We start from the raw sequence: 19,302 nt of genomic DNA on the forward strand, positions 1-19,302 counted from the left end.
ATGAGATTTCCCAGGAGTGGAGGTGATCAGCTCTCCACAGGACACTCCTCCTCCCGTCACCCCTCCCTTTGCCAGCAGCTGAGCTCTCCTCCTGCCCAATCCCACCCAATCTCCTTTCTCAGATGAGGACCCAGCATCCTAGTTTCTAGGACTAGTCAACAGGAAACATGCCAAGTGCTAGGAAGGCAGATGAACAGGGCCTCAGCCCCCAAACATCAAAGGGTCTAGAAGCATTTCACACACACAAGAACTTGAATGAACTGAAAACTTCCTGTTTCATTAAAAATCTGTACTTTGCTCAACCAGTAACTGGGACACAGTATCAAAAGACAGTTTCATGCCATTTCTGGGTGTGGAAGATGGCTTGGGAAATGAAGTTGAAACCCCCAAACTCAGGAAATTACTTGGGAGACAACAGCAGCCCTCCCTGAGGTGACTGGCCAAGGCCATCAAAACCTTGCTCTGTACTCCGGGCAGCCTCTCTGAACTTCTGGGAGGAGCTCTTCAGATCCAGCTTAGCTCAGGCTCCAGAGATACAGGTGCCCCTCAATCTAGGGGGGGCCTTAGGAATTAATCCATGCAAAAACAGGATCTGAGGGTGGAGCAACAGGAAGAAAAGACACCCCAGAACAGTGGTCTGTCTCTGGAAAAGCACACTGGGCTGGAGAAAGGCCACGGGGCAGACTCCCCTCTGAAGGACCTGGGAACCCAAGGTCCTCCTCTACAGGCTTGCCCTGCCCACCCCCACATGTGTTCCTCCCACTACCTTAGCCCTCTGGGGTGTTTCCCTAGAAAAGTTAATATGGGTGACAAAGTTATGAGACCTTGGTGGCCTCAACCAGTGTACATTTACATAACACCTCGTTTCCTGGGAAACGAGGACATGTGAAGTGAAACTGTCCGTGAGTCCACTGTTAAAAGCTACCAGAACCCAGCTCTCACAAGCCAGGATACCTTGAGCGAGAGCAGAGAAATACCTGGGGGAACCTAGCTGGGCCTCAAAATATGTGTAAGCTTTGTCTGCTTACAGACCCCAGTGCTGGGCAAAAACCATTCGATGGAAGGGAGGTCTGCCCGTTCTGATGTAACCATGGCCACTATACCAAGTGACACTTCGTAAAACCTGAAGATACGTCATCCTTGAACAGTGCTAAGATATGACAGTCAGGGGTGTGGGTGGAACACTTTCTGAAAGGCCTGTCTCCCTGGCAACAGACCTGCACACTGGTTGCTGCTGTGGAAACTGACACCCCAGCCTCATCACCCAGTGTCTCCCCGGAGACTGAGCTACACCAAGCTCTGGTACCTACATCTCCCATCAGGCAGCCCCCTGCCCTGCCTCTTTACAGCCCCTTCTCACACCAACAGGAAGGACTGGGAAAGACAGACTCTATAGATAGATTTTTAAGCTTACAAAAATAAGAGACTCCCCACAAAACTCCAAATCACCAATACATTTATTTGCGGGAGATGGGGTCAAATCTTACCATGAACTTTAAAACTGGGTGGGACTGGAGACACTGATCTGCCCAACCTCTGGGTATTCACAACTGCACAGGGAACCAGATCCTGTACGCGAGGCATCACCATTAAACATGTGAGCATTCGATGAGGAGGACACATTCCGAGTCGTCGCATGATTTCCCATTCAGAGGCAGGTGCTGCCCTCATATCAGAAAAGTAGTGTTGAGAAAAACGCAGGCAGAGCCTGGCATTTGCCTCCTAGCATAGGCCTAGACATGATGGTGGCCATGTGCCAGGGGATCACGCCCTATGTACAAAGCAGGAGAATGATGCTCCCAGCTGAGCTGCAGGATGGGCGCTGGGCTGACTGGAGGGGTAGAGGGGGTGGGGTCTGACCCCATTAGCCTTTCCCCATCCAACCTGGGCCCCCATAAGCCATTCTCTGGCCCTTTGCACAAGACAGACTCAGCAAATCTGGGAGGTATGGGGATTCTCTCAACTCCCCACCTCGCCTCATCTTCCCCAGGTCTGCCAGGTGACCCAATCCACTGGGTGCAGCCCCATCCCCGCCCAACCCCACATCTGGACAGACACATGGCAAATATGGAAACTGAAGCCCGGCTGGGCTGGAGCACATCTGGTTGTTGTTGGTTTGGAGTCGTCTTGCAGGTGTCCCAAGGTGGTCAGGCCTCACCCACGGTGGCCAGGTTGAGACCGTTTTTTAGATGATTCAGGTTACTCCAGGGCAAAGCATGATCCTGATGACACCCGGCGGAAAAGCAGGCTGGAGCCTCGGAAGAGCTGGCCCTGGACCAGAAGGAAAAAGAGGGTGAGTGAAAGGGAGGCCATGCTTCCTTGTCCCTCCGAGAGGAAGGCCAGTGTCAGGCAAAGAAGGGTCCAGGAGCTCAAAGACCTAGCTCCGGGGTGGACAGCCTCGGCCTACATCCCTGGAGGGCAGAATCTGCCTGTGTTGAAGCAGACGGGAGCGGTTCATGTCCTGCCCAGGGGTGTCTTTGGGGCTACTCTGTAGGAGAGCCCAGAGACGAGGCTCATTGCCCCTCTTGCTTCAGAGCCCAAGTGGTCTGGGACTCTTTCAATGCTCACAGGGAGGACGAGACACACTGACACTGACCAGGGCCACTGGGAAGAACTGTGGCTCTCCTCCCTGCTTCCCTCCCATCTGTCCTCTTCTCAGCCTTGAGGCCAGTCAGCGCTCTGGCTCCCTCCAGGCCACTGCCCCATTTCACTGCGAGGCAAACCAAGGCCAGGAAAAGGCAAGGTTCTGCCCTTGACCAGAGCCTGGACCTGACTGCTGGGCCCAAGATCTCCAGCCAGGGAGAGGTAGCTTCGGCACAGAACATGAGAACCCAAGGCTGGTACTGCTGCCAGGTCCCCACGTGGCCCAGCTCCACCCACAGGCTTTCCTGGGCCCAGGAATGTCCTGCAGGAGGGAGGAGTTGGTCTCCAATGCCAGTTGCCCTAACAACCCAGGAACTCAGCTCAACTGGTTACAGCCCTCGAATTTTCAGCCCATGTTACTTGAAGGAGAAGCAGTTCTTGGGCTTTGCCACCTGCCACCTGGGCCAGAGTTCTCTTATCCTTATCCTAAGAGTCTTTAAGACTCAAAGAAGAAAAGGTCTTGTATGATATTTAATCTTAAAATAAACCCACACTTAGCCACCTCAAATCCTTTCTGAAATTAGGTAAGATGAAAACTTAAATGCCTTATAGACACCAAGTGTCTCCTCACAATATTAGATTCCATGAAACCACTTATCTTTGCATGCAGTGAAGCATCCACAAAATCATTTCAGCTGAAGGATGTGGCAAAGAACAGGAAAGACCTCCTCCGTCCAGTGCTTGCTCACCTGCACACTCAGGTACTTCCAGCAGTGAATCCAGGATTTGAACACCGGGGAGTACGGGGGAAGCCCAGCCTGCAGCCTGCCCAGGAAGGAGAGTGTAGATGCAGAGAACAGTGGGAGACAGTCAGCCATGGGAAAGCCACTTCAAGAAGGAATGCCTTCGGGCTACCACTCGTCCACACCCTGACACCATAGTTCACCCCAGGGGGTGCTGGGAAATCCCAGCGGAAGCCAGGGTGCCTGGCAGGCTGAGCCTACACACAGAGCAGGTGGGAGGGGGCAGAGTGCTGCAAGGGCTTGCTGGGTCTCCCCCACCCCACAGCCTTGGTAGGTAGAGTGGCAAGTAGAAGGGCGCACACCTACCCGCAGTTGTTCACAGCCATGAGGTCGCCGACTAGCAGGAAGGGGTAGGTCAGCATGCTCACTGCAATCTGAAACCCAGAGAGGCCTGAGTGCCAGTAACCTACCCCAGCCTGGCGAGCAGAGACACACCACGCCAACACCCTGTACCAAGACTTGCCTCCAGCCATTACCAGGGTTGGCCTCCTAGACCCCACTTGGGTCCGCAAGGCAGTGGGAAGGAAGGGCAGCTGGCTTGACTTACCCCCATCACGAACTTGGTATAGCTCCGGATGGCCAGGGCCTGGCTGAACTGAGGAGACAGAAAGGAGGAGCGGTTTGCCACAGGCACCTCAGGACGCAGACTTCAGATCCACATGCCCTCACCCCACCCTCTGTGCTCAGCTTCTCGCAAGCACGCCACACATGCCTTTCCTGTCGGGCCTCACAGTCACTGCCCAGAGAAGGCCTGGGGGCAGAAGCAGGGTAAGTGGACTGAAGGGAGTCCTGAGAAGGACACCCGGTAAGAGGGATCAGCTGCCGCTGCCTGTGCAACCCCACCAGGCTGTGAGCCTCAAGGGCTGAACCTGTGTCTGCCTGATCAACATCCAGGACTTGGCACGCAGTCGGCGCTAAGACACACATGCACTCTAACACCCAAAGGCAAATCCTGGCCTGTGGGGTGAGGTGAGGGCAACTCCAGGCTTACTGCCACCTCCACCTCGGCAAGCTTTTCCCCCTTCAGACCCCAACTCCTCAAATCCTGCTTTGCTCAAGCAAACAGCTCCTAGTGAGGAAAGGTGGCTCCCCCAGCCTCAGCTTCCTGTGGAGCAGCCATCCCACCAGATCGATGCCCTGGGGCCTTGGGCAGAGATTTGCTTAGAGGTCTGCTTGAGTGGCTTTGATAGCCCGGCAGCCTCATCTCAGCCTTTAAGCCACACACAGAAAAGCACTCTAAACACACTTTAAACAAATCTGTTGACTGCTGTTATTGCTGATGTAAGCACAGCAGCCTCTGGTCAGACAGCTGCCCACCTAGATGAGAAACATTGAGCTGTGCACTCCCGGCCACCCTTGCTCTGTATGTGACAGCACAGCTTACCCACCCACAAGGCCCCCAAGAAAGGCAGAACTGCAGGAATGTGCCACTGTGATTGTAGATGGGGTGGGTCTCTATGGAGCCACTTTAATTTGCTTACACTGAAAGGCCAGTTAAGACTCACCTGCCCAGGTCAAGTGGCCAGTCTCCCTGCAAGCAGAGGCTCCCATCTGGGATGGGGCACTCCTCACCACACAGAACAGACAGGTGCCAGACACACACACGTGGAACATGAACCCCTTCCCACCCAGGCGATTCTGGCGGACAGGTCCCCAGGCCCTCCTAGCCTCCTGGGCCTGGCGATCCCCACTGTGAGAATGTCTGGACACTGCGATCCCCAGCCATCGCTGCTCCCCACCTCTTATCTTGGTTCAGGCAGAACCAGTCCACCCCTCAGGTACCTGGACGGCCTTCTTCAACTAGTGCTGTGTAGAAGGACCAGGCCTTCCTATGCCTGACCTGACCTGCTGAAAGGTCTATGTATACTAGGCTGTGTAGACCACAGCTAACAAAATAGGAGGGTGAGCCTGGGCTGTATACTCCCTAGCCAATCTGAAAAAACTCAGAGGAATGTACCCTTAGCCTGGCCAGGGATCTAATTCCAGCCCTGTCAGTTCTAGCTGAGTGACTCTGGAGAGCCCAGAGTTCTCCAGAATTTGTGATCTCTGGGTCTCAATTTCTGTGTTGGTAAACGGAACATTATATCTGCCCTGTTCCCTTCACAACTAGGATGCCGTCAGATCAAAGGCCACAATGTTCACAAAAGGGTTTTGAAAAGCAAAAGACGTGATGCAATGGTCAAAGGGTGCTCACTATTAGCTGGTCTATCTTCTGACTTCCTGAGCCCTAGTTGGGTCACTGCCTCGGAGCAGCCTTAGATAAGCTGGGGTTGGTTTCTAAGGCTGCCCAGGGACAAGCATTCCATTAATTCCTCCCAGGTCTGGGTACTAATCTGGAATCTCGCCTCTCATGGCCATACTCCCCTTAGACAAAGATGACCCCAGGGACAATGAGAGGTCCTCTCTCACCCTCCGGGCCTGATGCTCAGAATCCCAGAATCCTCGACTTTGTCCCAGACCCTGGGCATCAGCAGTACACGGAAAGAAGGACAAGTCCTTGTTCCAACCAACCTGGGAACCTGGATTCTGGTCGTTTCCCAGCCCCCCTGGGGTGTCACTCACGCTGTCATCCACCAGGTAGGCATTGATGAAGTGGGCCAGCAGGTTACAGCCCCACAAGAAAACCACATCGCCCAGGAGGTGAGGGATTAATCCACTAAAAAACAAGGTAAGCAGAGATGAGCAGGAGAGGGAGAGGAGCAGTCCCTGGGGGCTCCACACCCAGGAAGCAGGCAGGGATGTTCCAAGTTCAAAATCTTAGCATATCCAATGGCACAGCCTTAGAAAGGAAGCCTGCAGGGGCCAGCAGCTACGCACACTGGGAAGGTAGTGCTCCTTTCCCATGGGGAGGTGTTCTATGGCACTTTGGATGCCACAAATTAGTTAACAGTCTCAAGCAGTTTTCAAACCACAGAAGCCAGGGATCAAGATGTGAATACTGCCAAATTTGCAATTTCCAAATGCAGATAACAATAGTGTCGACCTGTTGGTAATTTTTTCCTGGCCTCTTTACCTAACCAACTCCCAGAAGACACATTGCTCAATGCATCTGTTCTCTTCGCCCCTGAAAATATTCTATCAAAAAGATTCTATGCAAGCATTTACAAGGAGGGCTAACTTTTTAAGTGATGGCCTTTAAACTGCTAAGGAAGGTTCCCCAAGATGCAGTGCTGAGGGTAAAAGGCCAGTTTGAGGTCAGTGGGTCCCACGTGCCTCTTGTGTGTTTTTTAGTGTATTTGCTTGTTTAGGTACGGAGTGCCCTGGGAGGCTCTCCAGGAGAAGGATGGCTGTCTCCTGGGAGGAAAAGCAGAATTATTTATTTTTGAATTAAAAAAAGAAACTTATAAAATATTTGAAAAACTCAAAAGAATATATGTAATACATCCATAAGGAGTATTAATAAAATGAACCTCTGTGAATGCAATTTCTAATCTTGTCGTTCCTGCTTGTGCTCAGATTGACTACGTGCTATATACCCTTTGGTGCTTTCTATGAACTGTAACATGTATGCATATCACCTGTTCCAAAATCACATGGCGAAAAAGAACCCAAAGAGTAGGCATCTGTTGTGTGGGAATCCTATTCACACACCAGAAGAGAACTACGCAGTATGAAAAATGCCAGAGGTGGTCATGTGCAGTGTTTCAAGATGGGTGGCTGTTTCTGTAGAGCAGCCATTGGCTGGGGCCCAGGGGCTACCCCTTTGGCAGGGCACACGGTCTCTGAGGGCCACAGATGCCCTGCACTTTGTCACCTCACATCCAACTTACTTCACCTCTAAAGAAAGCGCATACTGAAAAGACTATGTTCAGAAAGAATAAAGCACAGACGGAACCCAGAAGCCAGGCTTGGTGAGTCGTTTTTTGATTTGCCGTTTTAAGGTCTAGGTAGTGACATACATGCTGATAGGCATGTCACGAATGTTGGTTTGTTACCAGGTACATGCGCAAATATATATATGTATAAATATTTATACATACATATATGCGTGTATGAATATAAATCAGAGTTTCTCAACCTTGGCACTATTGACATTTTGGGCTGAATAATTTTTTTTTCTCCCCAAGAGACAGGGTCTCACTCTGTCACCCAGGCTGGAGTGCAGTGGTGCAATCATAGCTCACTGCAGTCTCCAACTCCGGGGCTCAAGCCATCCTCCCATCTCAGCCTCCCAGGTAGCTAGGACTACAGGTGAGTGCTTCCACGCCCAGCTAACTTTTAAAAACATTTTTATAGAGACAGAAGTCTTGCTATGTTGCTCAGGCTGGTCTTGAACTTCTGGCCTCAAGTAATCCTCCTGCCTTGGCCTCCGGACAGCTGCAGAAACCACTGAGACTAATCCTGAGTAACTGGGATCACAGATGCAAGCAACCACACCAGGCTGAATCAGTCTTTGTTGCGGGGTTGTCCTGTGTACTGCAGGATGTTTAGCAGCGTCTCTGGCCTCTACCCACTAGATGCCAGTTGTGACAACTACAAGATGTCTCCGGACACTGCCAGTGTTCCCTGGGGAGCAAAATCATCTCCTGCTGAGAACTGTATATATATTTCTGTATTATATACACATACATGCACATGCACCTACAAGTAGTCATTTCTTGGTTAAACAAGGGGCCATAAATAAAAAACATCTGACAAACTGGAAAACCATGATATAAAGACTTCTTATGAATAATATGGAGCCCTGTGTCTAGTACAGCGGACACTGCTGTATACCATGTGTCTACCACATTTGTGACGTACCTGTCAGCATATACGTCACTGCCTAGACCTTAGAACAGCAAATCAAAAAACAGCCATCAAGCCTGGCTTCTGGGTTCTGTCTGTGCTTTATTCTTTCTGAACATAATCTTTTCAGTATGCGCTTCATTTAGAGGTGAAATAAACTGGACGTGAGGTGACGAAGTGCAGGGTGTCTGTGGCCCTTGGAGACCATGTGCCCTGCCAAAGGACCAGGTCCTGGGTCCTGGCCAATGGCTGCTCTACAGAAAGAACTACCCAGCAGGACAAGATTTTCTGACTTTTCAAAGAGATGCTAGAAATGTGGAATTTTGTGCAACATACCTTAAATGTCAACGTCAACAACTAATTTATCAGAAAAGCAATGTCAAACAGAATCCACTGGCTGTGGTCAGCCCGTGAGCTTCCAGAGCTCCACCCTCAGTCCAAGTCAGATATTCAGTCATGTTTTAGCAGTGAGGCCAAGGACTATGCAGTGACTTAGCTCACGAAGACCAGCCCCACACCCACCGCAGCTGGATGAGGCCCAGTGGGGCTGATCAGTTCATCTCCCCCATGTACTAGACACACAGTTCCACTTTTACATGAGCCATGGCCTGAAAAGGGCTAAGCAGTCTGGACACGCCATGGAGCTCTAGAGAGCTGGCCATAGCACTTGGGCTAGGGCAGGGCCATGTGGTTAGTCCCAGGCCAGCAGCTGTGGTCTGAGAGGTTGAGGACACATGTGTTAACAGAGCCAGACCCGTAGCCAGTTATGGGGTATATAGACTCACGTACACAAAGAATCCCAGCAGCCCTTCCTCTTTGAAAATTTTCCCAATGGAGCTCAGCACACCACTGTGAAGAAGACAAGACAGAGATACAGGGTCATGCAGTCACCTACCGGAAGCCCACCCCTTGGTGTGGGGCTGAGCCCCCGAGCTCTGCTCAGATCCAGCCAGTCCTGGTGGGGTGGGGAGGATTATTACCAGGAAGAACCAAGTAGAAAGGCACAGAGAGCGTTTGGTCGGGGTGAGGAGGAGTTTACACAGTTCACGGAGACTGGGGAAGCCCAACCACCCACGAGAGCAGCCCACTAGCAGTCCTATACTGGCGTTTTCTGTGAGATCGGAGTTTAGGAATGCATCTCCCGACTTCGGCCACTGTTGCAGAGATGGCAGGCCCTTCTCTTACCTGGCCCTCACACTTATCTCTGGTTAAACAACACTCCACCAGAGGAGCCCACAGGCCTGCTCAAGAGAGTAAGAGTAGAAGGCGGTAGTGAGCCGAGAGAATTACTTTCCCAGAGGGCAGAGAAAGAATACAGGGCCCTGCAGGAGGAGGCACTGGAACCAGCCTAGGAGAAGACATCTGGCAGTCCTGAGCAGGGAGCCGGGGACTCATGCCCTGGCCACTGCACCCTGTTAGAGATGAGAGGACAGGCTGCGGGTTCTTAGGCGTGAAATGCCAAGGAAGCTCAATAACAACCTTTGTGACCTATGGCTGGAAATGACAATTGGCTTGTCCTGAATGGAGGCTGCACAAAGCCCAGGTGGAAGGGGCAACCTAACAGAGGAAGCCAGTGGAAGGCAAAGCCCTGGGTAGCCCTGGACCCAGATCATCCCAGCCCTGTCAGGCCCGGCCCCACCTCTCAAAACAGTGGTTGCCAGATTATACCCGCCTGGTCCCAACTACTGACCTCATACTTCAGTCTAGGGGAATGGGCCAATTTCCCATTAATGACCCCAAAATGAGGCACCATGGCAGCTGAGCTTCCTGGGGTGGTGGCCCCAAAGGACGGCTGCAAAAAACGCTGACCCCAGGAAATGAGAATCTTAAGCGAGGAAGGGCAACCCAGGTGTGTCCTTCTGCCACATGCCTCCAGGACCCACCTCTGTCAACACATATGCCCCTGACACCTGCCCAGGGCTGCACACAGCAGATCTAGGTGAAGGTCTGGTACACAGTTGAAGGAATGAGCCCCAAGCCCATGGGGTGGATGGCTTCTTCACAGGGGATAAAAAGAGCTATCAGCCTATGATGGCCGGAAAAATCATGACAGCATTACCTTGGGAGTCCAAGGAGACCCCAGCTCAGTCCTAAGTGGCAGAATCAGCTCTGGTGCCGGAAATCCTAATCCAAGCTGAGTACAATCCCACTCACCCCTCTGCAAAGGCATCTAGGCTCATCCAGGGCTGCCCTTGATAAGAGATGGAGAAGAGCAAATGCCCCTGGACAGACTATGGAAGCCACTGCAACATTCCTCAGAAGCCAGGCAGCAGGCTGAACTCACACAGGACTAGAGCAGAAAAGGTGCAGCAACCAACCCCAGCACAGCCTGCCCTGGCAGACTCTGAAAAGGTAACAGGGCCACTCTGCCTGTCCCAAGAGTTACCCACCTGTACTTGGCCTCCCGTCCCACAAACTGGACCATGCAGCGCATTGAGATGACTGAGGAAAAACAAAACACACACAAGGTGATGTGGTGGGCCAAACCTCATGATGCCCCAGCCGCCGGGTGCCGGGTGCAGAGTGGCCACTGAACAACATGGCCTGTTCAGACAGCAGGAGAGAAAGAGGGACTTTGGGGTTCCCTGTCACATCCCATGACCACAGCGCCCCATTTCTTCTGCCTGGGAAGAGCCCCACCTCCCTTTGGAAAGAATTCCAATCTCTCCTCAGTGGGGTGGGTTCCAGTAGAATACCTCCCACCCCACTACCACTTCCCAACCGGTCTAAGACTGTCTATCTACAGTCCACGAGGGGGCGCCCCCACCCCACGTCCCCACCCCGGCTTAGAGAGTCTCGGGGAAGGGGGAGCTTACCGTGCAGGGGGTGGGCCAACATGCGGGACACACACTGCATCATCATCTCGTAGGAGGTCTGGAAGAGAGCATGGGGTGGGGACTCGCCACCCGCAGCCTGTCTCTGGAACTGGCCCTCGAGGGGAGCTACAAGTGCTTGGGAGGGAGAAACCCGTCCCAGGGACTGCACGTGGGGTCGGTCTGCCAAAGATGGCTCCACCTGTTGCCCCACTCCCCAGTCCCCCACCCAGGAGTGCTGCCGGGTCCCAGGCTAGGCCCAAAAATGGCTGAGAAGGCTTTCCGGGGTTCCCTGCCCACCCAGGCCAGGGCTCCTTCCCTTACCATCCCACCCATGCATGCACGAGGACCCAACTCTTCCACTTGTCAATGACCTGCCCAACTTGGGGGTGAGAAATCATTAGGCTCCCCGCCACACGCCTCTCCCTCTCCAACTCTCAACACCCACCTCCTTCACAACTTTCTTCAGGGAAGTCTTCATATCATCCTTGTTGGAAACCTGCTCAATCTCATCTGGAGGGAAAACCTGAAACAGGGAAGTGAAAGAACCAAGTTCAGCTACGCCTCTTCCATGGAACTCTTCGGGGACTCAGGCGGCAGGAACCAGCTCCAAATATTTCCTCTGCAGTGTCTATTGGCTGGGCCCACCTCAGGTGACCTCCAGGTCAGGTCTGGAGCGTGGGGGAAAAAGAAAGCCACCATCTGGTGTCACAGCTGTGGGAAAGCAGACCTGTGGGGTGGGAGCTCTCCCATGGGGCTTCCAACGGTCTGGGAAGAAGGAGGCAGGACCAGGGTAACTGGCTGCTGCAGGAGTGGTTGGGAGTATGAGGAAACCTCGGGCCACTGTTCCTGGTTTTGTGTGGGCTCACCTTCTTCATGCTACCCCGAGTCACAGTGGAAAGGGCGTTGGACATCAGCCGGGGACTCAGGCCTCGGAACAGCCCTATCTTACCATCCACTTGCACAATGTACTTGGCTGTAAGAAAACAGAGGTGGTAGAGGAGTTACACCCAGTTCAGGGGCACCCACTCCTGGGTCACACACACCCAGACCAGGCTCGGCTTGTCCCTCAGGTAACTGCTGACTACAGGCACAGAAGGGAGCATCTGTCCAGGACCTGGAAGCGGTCAGGCCCTAACCCCCAAATGTCTTCTAGCCCATTTCTTTTAGTAAAAGCCTCAAAATCTATTTCTAACAAACAAGTTCATACATTTTCCTTCCTTCCCTTCCTTTTCCCTTCCCTTTCTTTTCCCTTTCCTTTCCTTTCCTTCCTTCCATTTTCTCTCCCTCCCCCTTCCTCTCTCTCTCTCTCTCTCTTTCTTTTCTTTCTCTTTTTGCTTTAAAAACTCTACTTGGCAAACTCAGTCGTGATTTCTCAACTCAGCAACTTAAATGCTGCAACACAGAAAACAATTCTGTTGCTTAAAAGTTATGTTTTTCTTGATGAAAAGAAAATAGGAAACACAGAGAAACTGCCCACAGGGAATGATGAAGTCTGCAACCTAAAGGAGGGAAAAAGGAAAAGGAAGGGCTCCCAGAAGGCAGGCTCAAGAACACCCCTGCACACGCGACGGCCTGGATAGTCTCCACCCTGCTACTGTGCTACACCCAGCATACCACCTGGCACCTGTTGGCATTTATTAGTCAAGGGAAAAACAAGTCTATGGAGAAGTAACTAAAACAGAAGTACCAATGAACAATTCCACAGAATAAACTTAAATGTTATGGAAGCTAGACCCTACCTGTGTGAGTTAGTGTTTCTTTCACTAGGGTCTCTCTTTCTAAGGATACGATTCATTGTTTTCTATCAACACTTTAAACATGTTTTAAATGGCAGGGTGGTATTTTTATAAATCTGTGCATCTGGAAGCTAGCAGAACATTCTCTCAGACAGCATGCTCCCTCTTTTAGACCATGACTTTAGCTCTCTGGCACCGCGCAGAGGCAGGAAGAAGCAAATATGCCTTTTGCTCCTCCCAGATGTCTGCCAGCCCAGCAATTCAATGTCACAGCTAGTATGGGTTTTTCACGAGGCTGAGAACACCTGTTACCTGTATATGTGATTTCCTGAGATGGGGGTGGGCTGGAAAGAGAGGAGGAGGAAGGGAGGGGATGCTGGGTGACCTGGCAAGGTGCCCTACTTCACAGACTGAACAGACAGAGGAAAATTTGCTTTGGGGGAGGGTGGATCCTAGAGAGGAGAGGGAGCCTCAGGACCTCTGTGTGTGATCCTGAGCAAAACATCTACCCTCTTCCATCTGCCCACCTGTAAAAAAACAGAATAAGGACCTTCATTTCTCTCCATTTCCGAGGGGCCTGGGGAACAAGTGAGAGCGGAGAGAGGCGTGCTGAAATGCCTGCAGGGGCCTCTGTGGGTCCTAAGGCCTCAGGCTGGCCAGGGTCCCCCTCATTCCGGGTCTTTCTGCAGTGCCTGGAAACCCTCTGGGAAGTTCTTTCTTCTACACCAGAGAATGTCACGACAGCTGCAGTACTTTCAGCCATGACAAGTAGAGGAGCAGACACTGTCCACGCTGTACCAGAGAGCCAAATGGTGGGTCCCCTCCCTGACTCCAAAGTAGGCCTAGTGTCCGGAGATCCCCAACGGACATCTGCTCACCCCTAGATTAAAGCTACATTTATATAAACAAGGCTGGGGGCACACCTCAGAACTCTGTTCATCCTCACAAGAGGCAGTAAGATGAGGGTCAAGTTCCCTCTGCTCTGTTTCCTTTTGGGAATGGCTGTGTCACATGAATAGAGATGATCTGGGCTCTAATCTCACCTCTCAGAACATAGCACGTGCAACCAGATCCAGAGAAGGCCCCGTGCAGGGCCGCAGCCCTCCACCTGGGCTGCCTTACCTCTCTGTATACTGCCTCACTACGCAATGGTGGGGTGCCTTCCTACTTCTGTCATTCCCCACTCCACTACGCTGACAAGTTTTAAGTAAAAAACAACACAAACACATTTCCTCACAAGATGACACATTCCACCTGGCCCTAGACTCTGCACTCAACAACACAGGGACAAAACTGGAAGAGAAATATCACACCCAATTCTGCCAACAGCATGTGAAGTGGAAAAGGTAACACAGAGGCCAAGCCCCAAGTTACTCAACAGAAAGATAGATTCTGGAGAACATTCTCAGGGTAGAGCAGAGGTGCAGGAAACTTGAGGGGACTCGCCTGGAATGGAACTCCAGCTGTGAACATGGAGAGAAAGGGCACATTTAAAGAAGGCCCTCATCATGGTCATCTGGTGAGGGTGGGGACCGGGAGAGGAACATGACAAGGTCCTGGCCAGCCGGCACCTGTGGGCCAGGGGATGGGCAGCAGAGGCAGCAAGGTGGGCTTCTTGATGACAGATGGGGAGCCTGCAGGAAGGCCTGGGCAGGAGAAGCTGACCTTACTTTGCAGACAAGGGGTGCAGCCGGGCCACAGCAGGTAAGTGGCCCGCCCAAGCTCACGCAGCATACAGAAGTGAAGCTGCAATTCACTGCACACCATTCTGTAACCAACAGATGGAGACACCAGAGCGAGTGAGCACCACTCACTGCCTGAGGAATGCAGGGGAAACAAGACACCCAGGTGGGATGAAAGAAAAGAACGCAGGAGGAGCCCCACAGGCCTTCTACTGGAGTAGCAGGGCCAGGCTGCTCACAGGGCAAAAGGAAATCACCCCCACGCCCGTTCCAGGCACAACCCGGGGCAACAGAAATAACAGGGACCAGTGTCCTCTCTCAGGCACCTGTGTCTGTCCCCTCCTACTGTCTGGGCTGGCAGCTGGCAGTACAGGCAGAGGAGCTGGACGAAAGCTGTATGGTTCACCTGCTCCTACCCCGACACCATGCCCTCTCTGGGCATGCTTAGATCCCCTCCTCTGTGCCAGCTCGACTCTGCATGCCGTGCTGCGCGGTGGGTTCCCCAGGGCCAGCTGGTCCTGCTCCCCACTTGAGGCCTCTTTTCTGTTGGCGTGGGCTTTCCTGCTCGGGAGGCACACTCACCATAGGTGAAGAAACTCGGCAGATAGAGGACCTTCCTCCCCAGCACATTGGTCCCAAGGGTGGGGGGCATCGGCTCATGACCCACCTTCAGAATGAACAAAGACAAAGGGACGTTCAGCCTCACCACCTCTCCTCACACCTCCTGTCCCCTTTGCCTTACTCTTCTCCCACAAATTCTAATGTGGCTCTTGTTTGTGTTTTCCCCATCAAAACACCAGAAAGCTCGTCAGTGTCTCTAACCATAGGCAGCATGTAATCTCCCCATGAACAGAAATGCCTGGTCCCAGACATTGCCCAACCACAGTCCAAGTCACACCCACACCCCAACATTCTTACATTCAAATCCCAGATATTCCCAGTAGAAACCTCTGTATGTACTTCAAACGCTACTCCCCTCTCAGAACAAATCTCAGTTATTCTCATCTCCCAATGAAAAACTTCACCCCAACCTCAATTCCAAATGTGGCAATAAGAAAACACATCATACCCAAACCTCAGACAGGTCAGCCATTAAGTCATCCATTCCAAAGTGCACCCCAAACTCAAATTTCTTACCAAATCTACTGCAGACACCTCCACGTCTATTCCTCCCATTCCCAGGCTTAGCAAACTATTACCTCAAATTCCAGGTGCTCCTCAAACACATCCTCAGCTGCGTTCTCTCCTCAATCACCCTACATCCCTGTGAAAAAATGACCCCCTCATTTCTGAAGGGCTATGACAGTTCTTGCTATACAATGTTTCTTATATCTGAAATGTTTATTTATGTATTTGTTTATTTATTTTTGAGACAGAGTTTAGCTCTTGTTGCCTAGGCCGGAGTGCAATGGCATGCTCTCGCCTCACCACAACCTCCGCCTCCCGGGTTCAAATGATTCTCCTACCTCAGCCTCCCGAGTAGCTGGGATTACAGGCACCCGCCACCATATCTGGCTAATGTTTTATATTTTTAGTACAGACGGGGTTTCTCCATGTTGGTCAGGCTGGTCTCGAACTCCCGACCTCAGGTGATCCACTTGCCTTGGCCTCTCTAAGTGCTGGGATTACAGGCGTGAGCCACTGTGCCTGGCCTGAAATATTTATTAAACCCATGGGTGGGTGAAGGACCATCCATATCCATGTGAGGAGGAGGAAGTCCCTGTCGAGGGGTGAGAGACCCTGATGCCAGGGAGGAGGCAAGGTGCCAAGGAGACCAGCACCTAGGTGGGGAGTGAGAAGGCCTCTTCCTCCCTTGGCAAGGGGCCAGGATACCAGCCCTGTGCCATCTAAGCAGGCCATCCGGGCCCATGGACCAGAGTGATTCCTCTGAGATGTGGGAGGGGATTTGGCCTGCAGCTGTGGGAGGCAGTAGAAGTGGCAGGTTTGAAAGTGCTACCTTGTAAACTGGATTAGGTATGCTTCCAACGCTTTCTGGGATCACCCCTGTCCCCTTTTGCCTTTATCAAGCAAGTGCTTTTGAAAGTTCAGGCTATCTCCTATGGATGTGATTCTGCGACGCCTAACAGATCAATGATTGTAAATTTAAAAACTCCTCTATGATGGGGACTGTCTTTAAAAGAAAAAAATTTTGACCCAGTGGAGCTAAAGGAGGAAAGGGGTGAGTCAGCTGACCCAGGCAGTGAGTACTTCCCTTCTAGACCTTTTCCCTTCTGGGTTAAAAGCTCCACGGTTGTTCTGAGTTAAGTTCTGTCTTGATCTGTGTTCTCTTAAATACAGATGGTACGCCTTCACGTATCACTGAAGTGATCCAAATCGCCATCACTGCTCTTTTGCCGTCCTTACCCAGTTTAGTCAACACTATTTGGGACTCCCACTGACCCCAATTTCATCCTTAAATCTGTAACATTATCCCATATCCCCATGGCTCCCAAATCTGTTGAATCTACTTTCTTCACTTCTATTGGGTTATCATAGGCACGCTGGCTGTATCTCATCTGCATTCCTCTCGCCTTCAAGTTTTAATTATTTGTTCCCAAGTCATTAAACCCAATTCCATCCTCAAATCTGTTAACCCAGTCCTAACTATGGCAAATGCTGTGGCCCTGTATCAGATACCAGCAGGGACAGTCTGTCATCTTAAAATCTCCAGCTCCCAACTGACAGCCACATGCCCTGATGTAAGGCACTGCATTCTTATGTACCTAATCCCCAATCTGTCACTCCACTCCTGACACCTCCACTCCCAGTAATTTGCCTTTCTGCAAGATATTACTCTGATTCCCAAGCTATACCCATTGAAGATCTTACCTTAATATATGTTACACTCAACACCAACGGGGTCCAAATCAGACAGGCACCTCTCTGGTCCTTCAACAGGGCTCATCCATCCTTACCTGCCCACCATCTAGTTCTTCTCATGCTTTAGAGTCCTTCATTACCCCATTCCCTTCCCAAACCACCCTTATTTCAATGTTCCTTCAAACCAGATCCGCCGTCGTCCAAATGATGAAGACACTTCTTCATTTCCCTCACACTGAGCCCTTGTACTCTAGCATCCTTCACTCCACAGACTCTCCCACCTGTACCCTAAACTCCTAGCCCTCAGTCTCATTCCATCAGTTTCCAGAACCCTCACTTCTCAGGTCCCATCAGTTCCAAAGCATCAATTTATCTCCCAAACTTCGAGTTCAACTGCTGTAAATACAATCTTACCCCTGTAAGACAGCCCTCATTTCCAAATCACAACCAAACACCAGTCTTGGTCTACACCTTCCGCCATCAACAGTTTTCAAATCTGTCACAATTAGGGTCTAGTCAGGCACCTTGATGCCTCTGACTGAATCTCCTCATTCCTTGTCATATTCCTGGTCACACCCACAAATCTATTACCATTCCTCAGATCCCAGATTTCAACTACTCTCATTCTCAAGACCTTCTCATTCCAGTTGTATTTTGCATTCTCTCAGTTCAATTATAGAGACGGTAAAATCTGACACCCACCTGCCTCAACTGAAATCTTGGATGGGTCTCCACTTCAATTTTTAACCTTCCTCCTCCCACTCTTCTTAACGGGAACATTCTGGCCTAATGACCCCCATCAAAACTGTACCCATCCCAGCCACACCCACCTAATTCTCACACCTCCACACGCCCTTCATTCCAGCTCACTCCTCTCAAGCAGCACACTTCATCTGTTCCGCATTGCCGGCCACCACCAAATCTGCCAAGTGCCCATGCATCCCTCCGTTCTAGAGACATCCCTACCTCGGTCTCAATTTCTGGTAATCCCTACCTATCCTGCCACCTATGTCTCCACTGTCCCTTCTGCCCAATTTCAATACTCCCGTGCTCCTTCTCCTCATCTGCCCAGATACAAGCACTGTGATTCCTTTCTGACCCCAACTATTGACTTCCATTTCCTCCTCCAAATGCGTCATCCCCTTCCCCGCTTAAAGCCTGCTCCTAGCTTCCCTCTCTAGACAAATCGCTGCCACGCCCCTCCCCCAACGCTGGCCCTATCTGTTCCCCTCCCCCCATACGCGTCACCCTGTCCCCTCCTCCTACCAAATCTGTCGTCGCCATCAAATCCAGAGCCCCCATCTCCGGTAAACCGATAGCATTCCCCTGCAAAATTCTTTGCCTTTGCACCCTCCCACCAAATTAAATCACAATGAAACCCAAGACCTGTTTTCACTGTCCACCCCCAGTCTGGTGTCCTTCTTTCCCTCCTAAATTTCTGGCCCTGGTGCCCACTTTGTCTCCACCCCACGACGTTTTACATCCATCTCTACCAAATCCAGAGCCCCCGTTCCCCTCTACCCCAAATATGTGCTCCTCAGCCTCTAAACACTTCGCCCGGGCTCCCAACCTTCCTCCCCATCTCTTCACCCAAACTTCTCGCCCCTCCCCCAATTCTGTTGCTTCTTCCCTCACCCCAAATTCGTTCCCTTCCCTATCCCAAGTCCATCGTCCCCACTCCTTTATTTCCCAAATATGTTTTTCCAGACCATCGCCCCCTCCTTGGCACCCCCCAAATCGCTTGTTCCTTCCACCCTCTCCCAAATCCGCTATTACTCTAACCCCTTCGTCTCCTTTCTGCATTCTAAAACCCGTGACCTCTGCGTTCCCACACGGCTGCCCTCCCCTCCCACCCACTTCGGCCCCCCAAACCCGCCGTCCCCACCCCTCTCCCCAAATCCGTCGCCATTGACTCCCCGCCCCAATCCTCCAAATCCTGGCCTGTCACCTTCACATCAGTCTCTCATCTCCCTACGGCGCCTCTGGTCCCCCACCTGGATGAGCAGCTTCACGTAGAGCAGGGGATGACTGAGCGCCGTCACGCCCGCGCCCAGTGCCACGAAAAGAGCCTCAGTGGTCGGGGCGTTGTCCCCAGACCCCAGGCCCCCTGACCCGCCGTCCATCCTGCGGGCCG

General features: G+C 51.8%; 1 protein-coding gene across 1 annotated transcript; it reads right to left on the reverse strand.

Annotated features, from left to right (window-relative positions):
• Nucleotides 1-1,439: 1,439 nt before the first annotated feature.
• MTCH1 (mitochondrial carrier 1) lies at nt 1,440-19,296 on the reverse strand. The gene is made up of 12 exons (XM_011986611.1): nt 19,163-19,296; nt 14,931-15,015; nt 11,797-11,903; nt 11,376-11,453; nt 10,931-10,988; nt 10,505-10,556; nt 8,904-8,963; nt 5,898-6,042; nt 3,934-3,981; nt 3,693-3,760; nt 3,333-3,408; nt 1,440-2,271 (listed from the first exon to the last, which is right to left on the reverse strand). The coding sequence occupies exons 1-12, from the start codon at nt 19,289-19,291 to the stop codon at nt 2,200-2,202; spliced, it is 978 nt and encodes a 325-aa protein (XP_011842001.1). The 5' UTR covers nt 19,292-19,296; the 3' UTR covers nt 1,440-2,199.
• Between the last annotated feature and the right edge of the window lie 6 nt (nt 19,297-19,302).

This window comes from Mandrillus leucophaeus, unplaced genomic scaffold (genome assembly GCF_000951045.1).
Source record: "Mandrillus leucophaeus isolate KB7577 unplaced genomic scaffold, Mleu.le_1.0 Scaffold3, whole genome shotgun sequence".
Lineage (NCBI taxonomy): Eukaryota > Metazoa > Chordata > Mammalia > Primates > Cercopithecidae > Mandrillus > Mandrillus leucophaeus.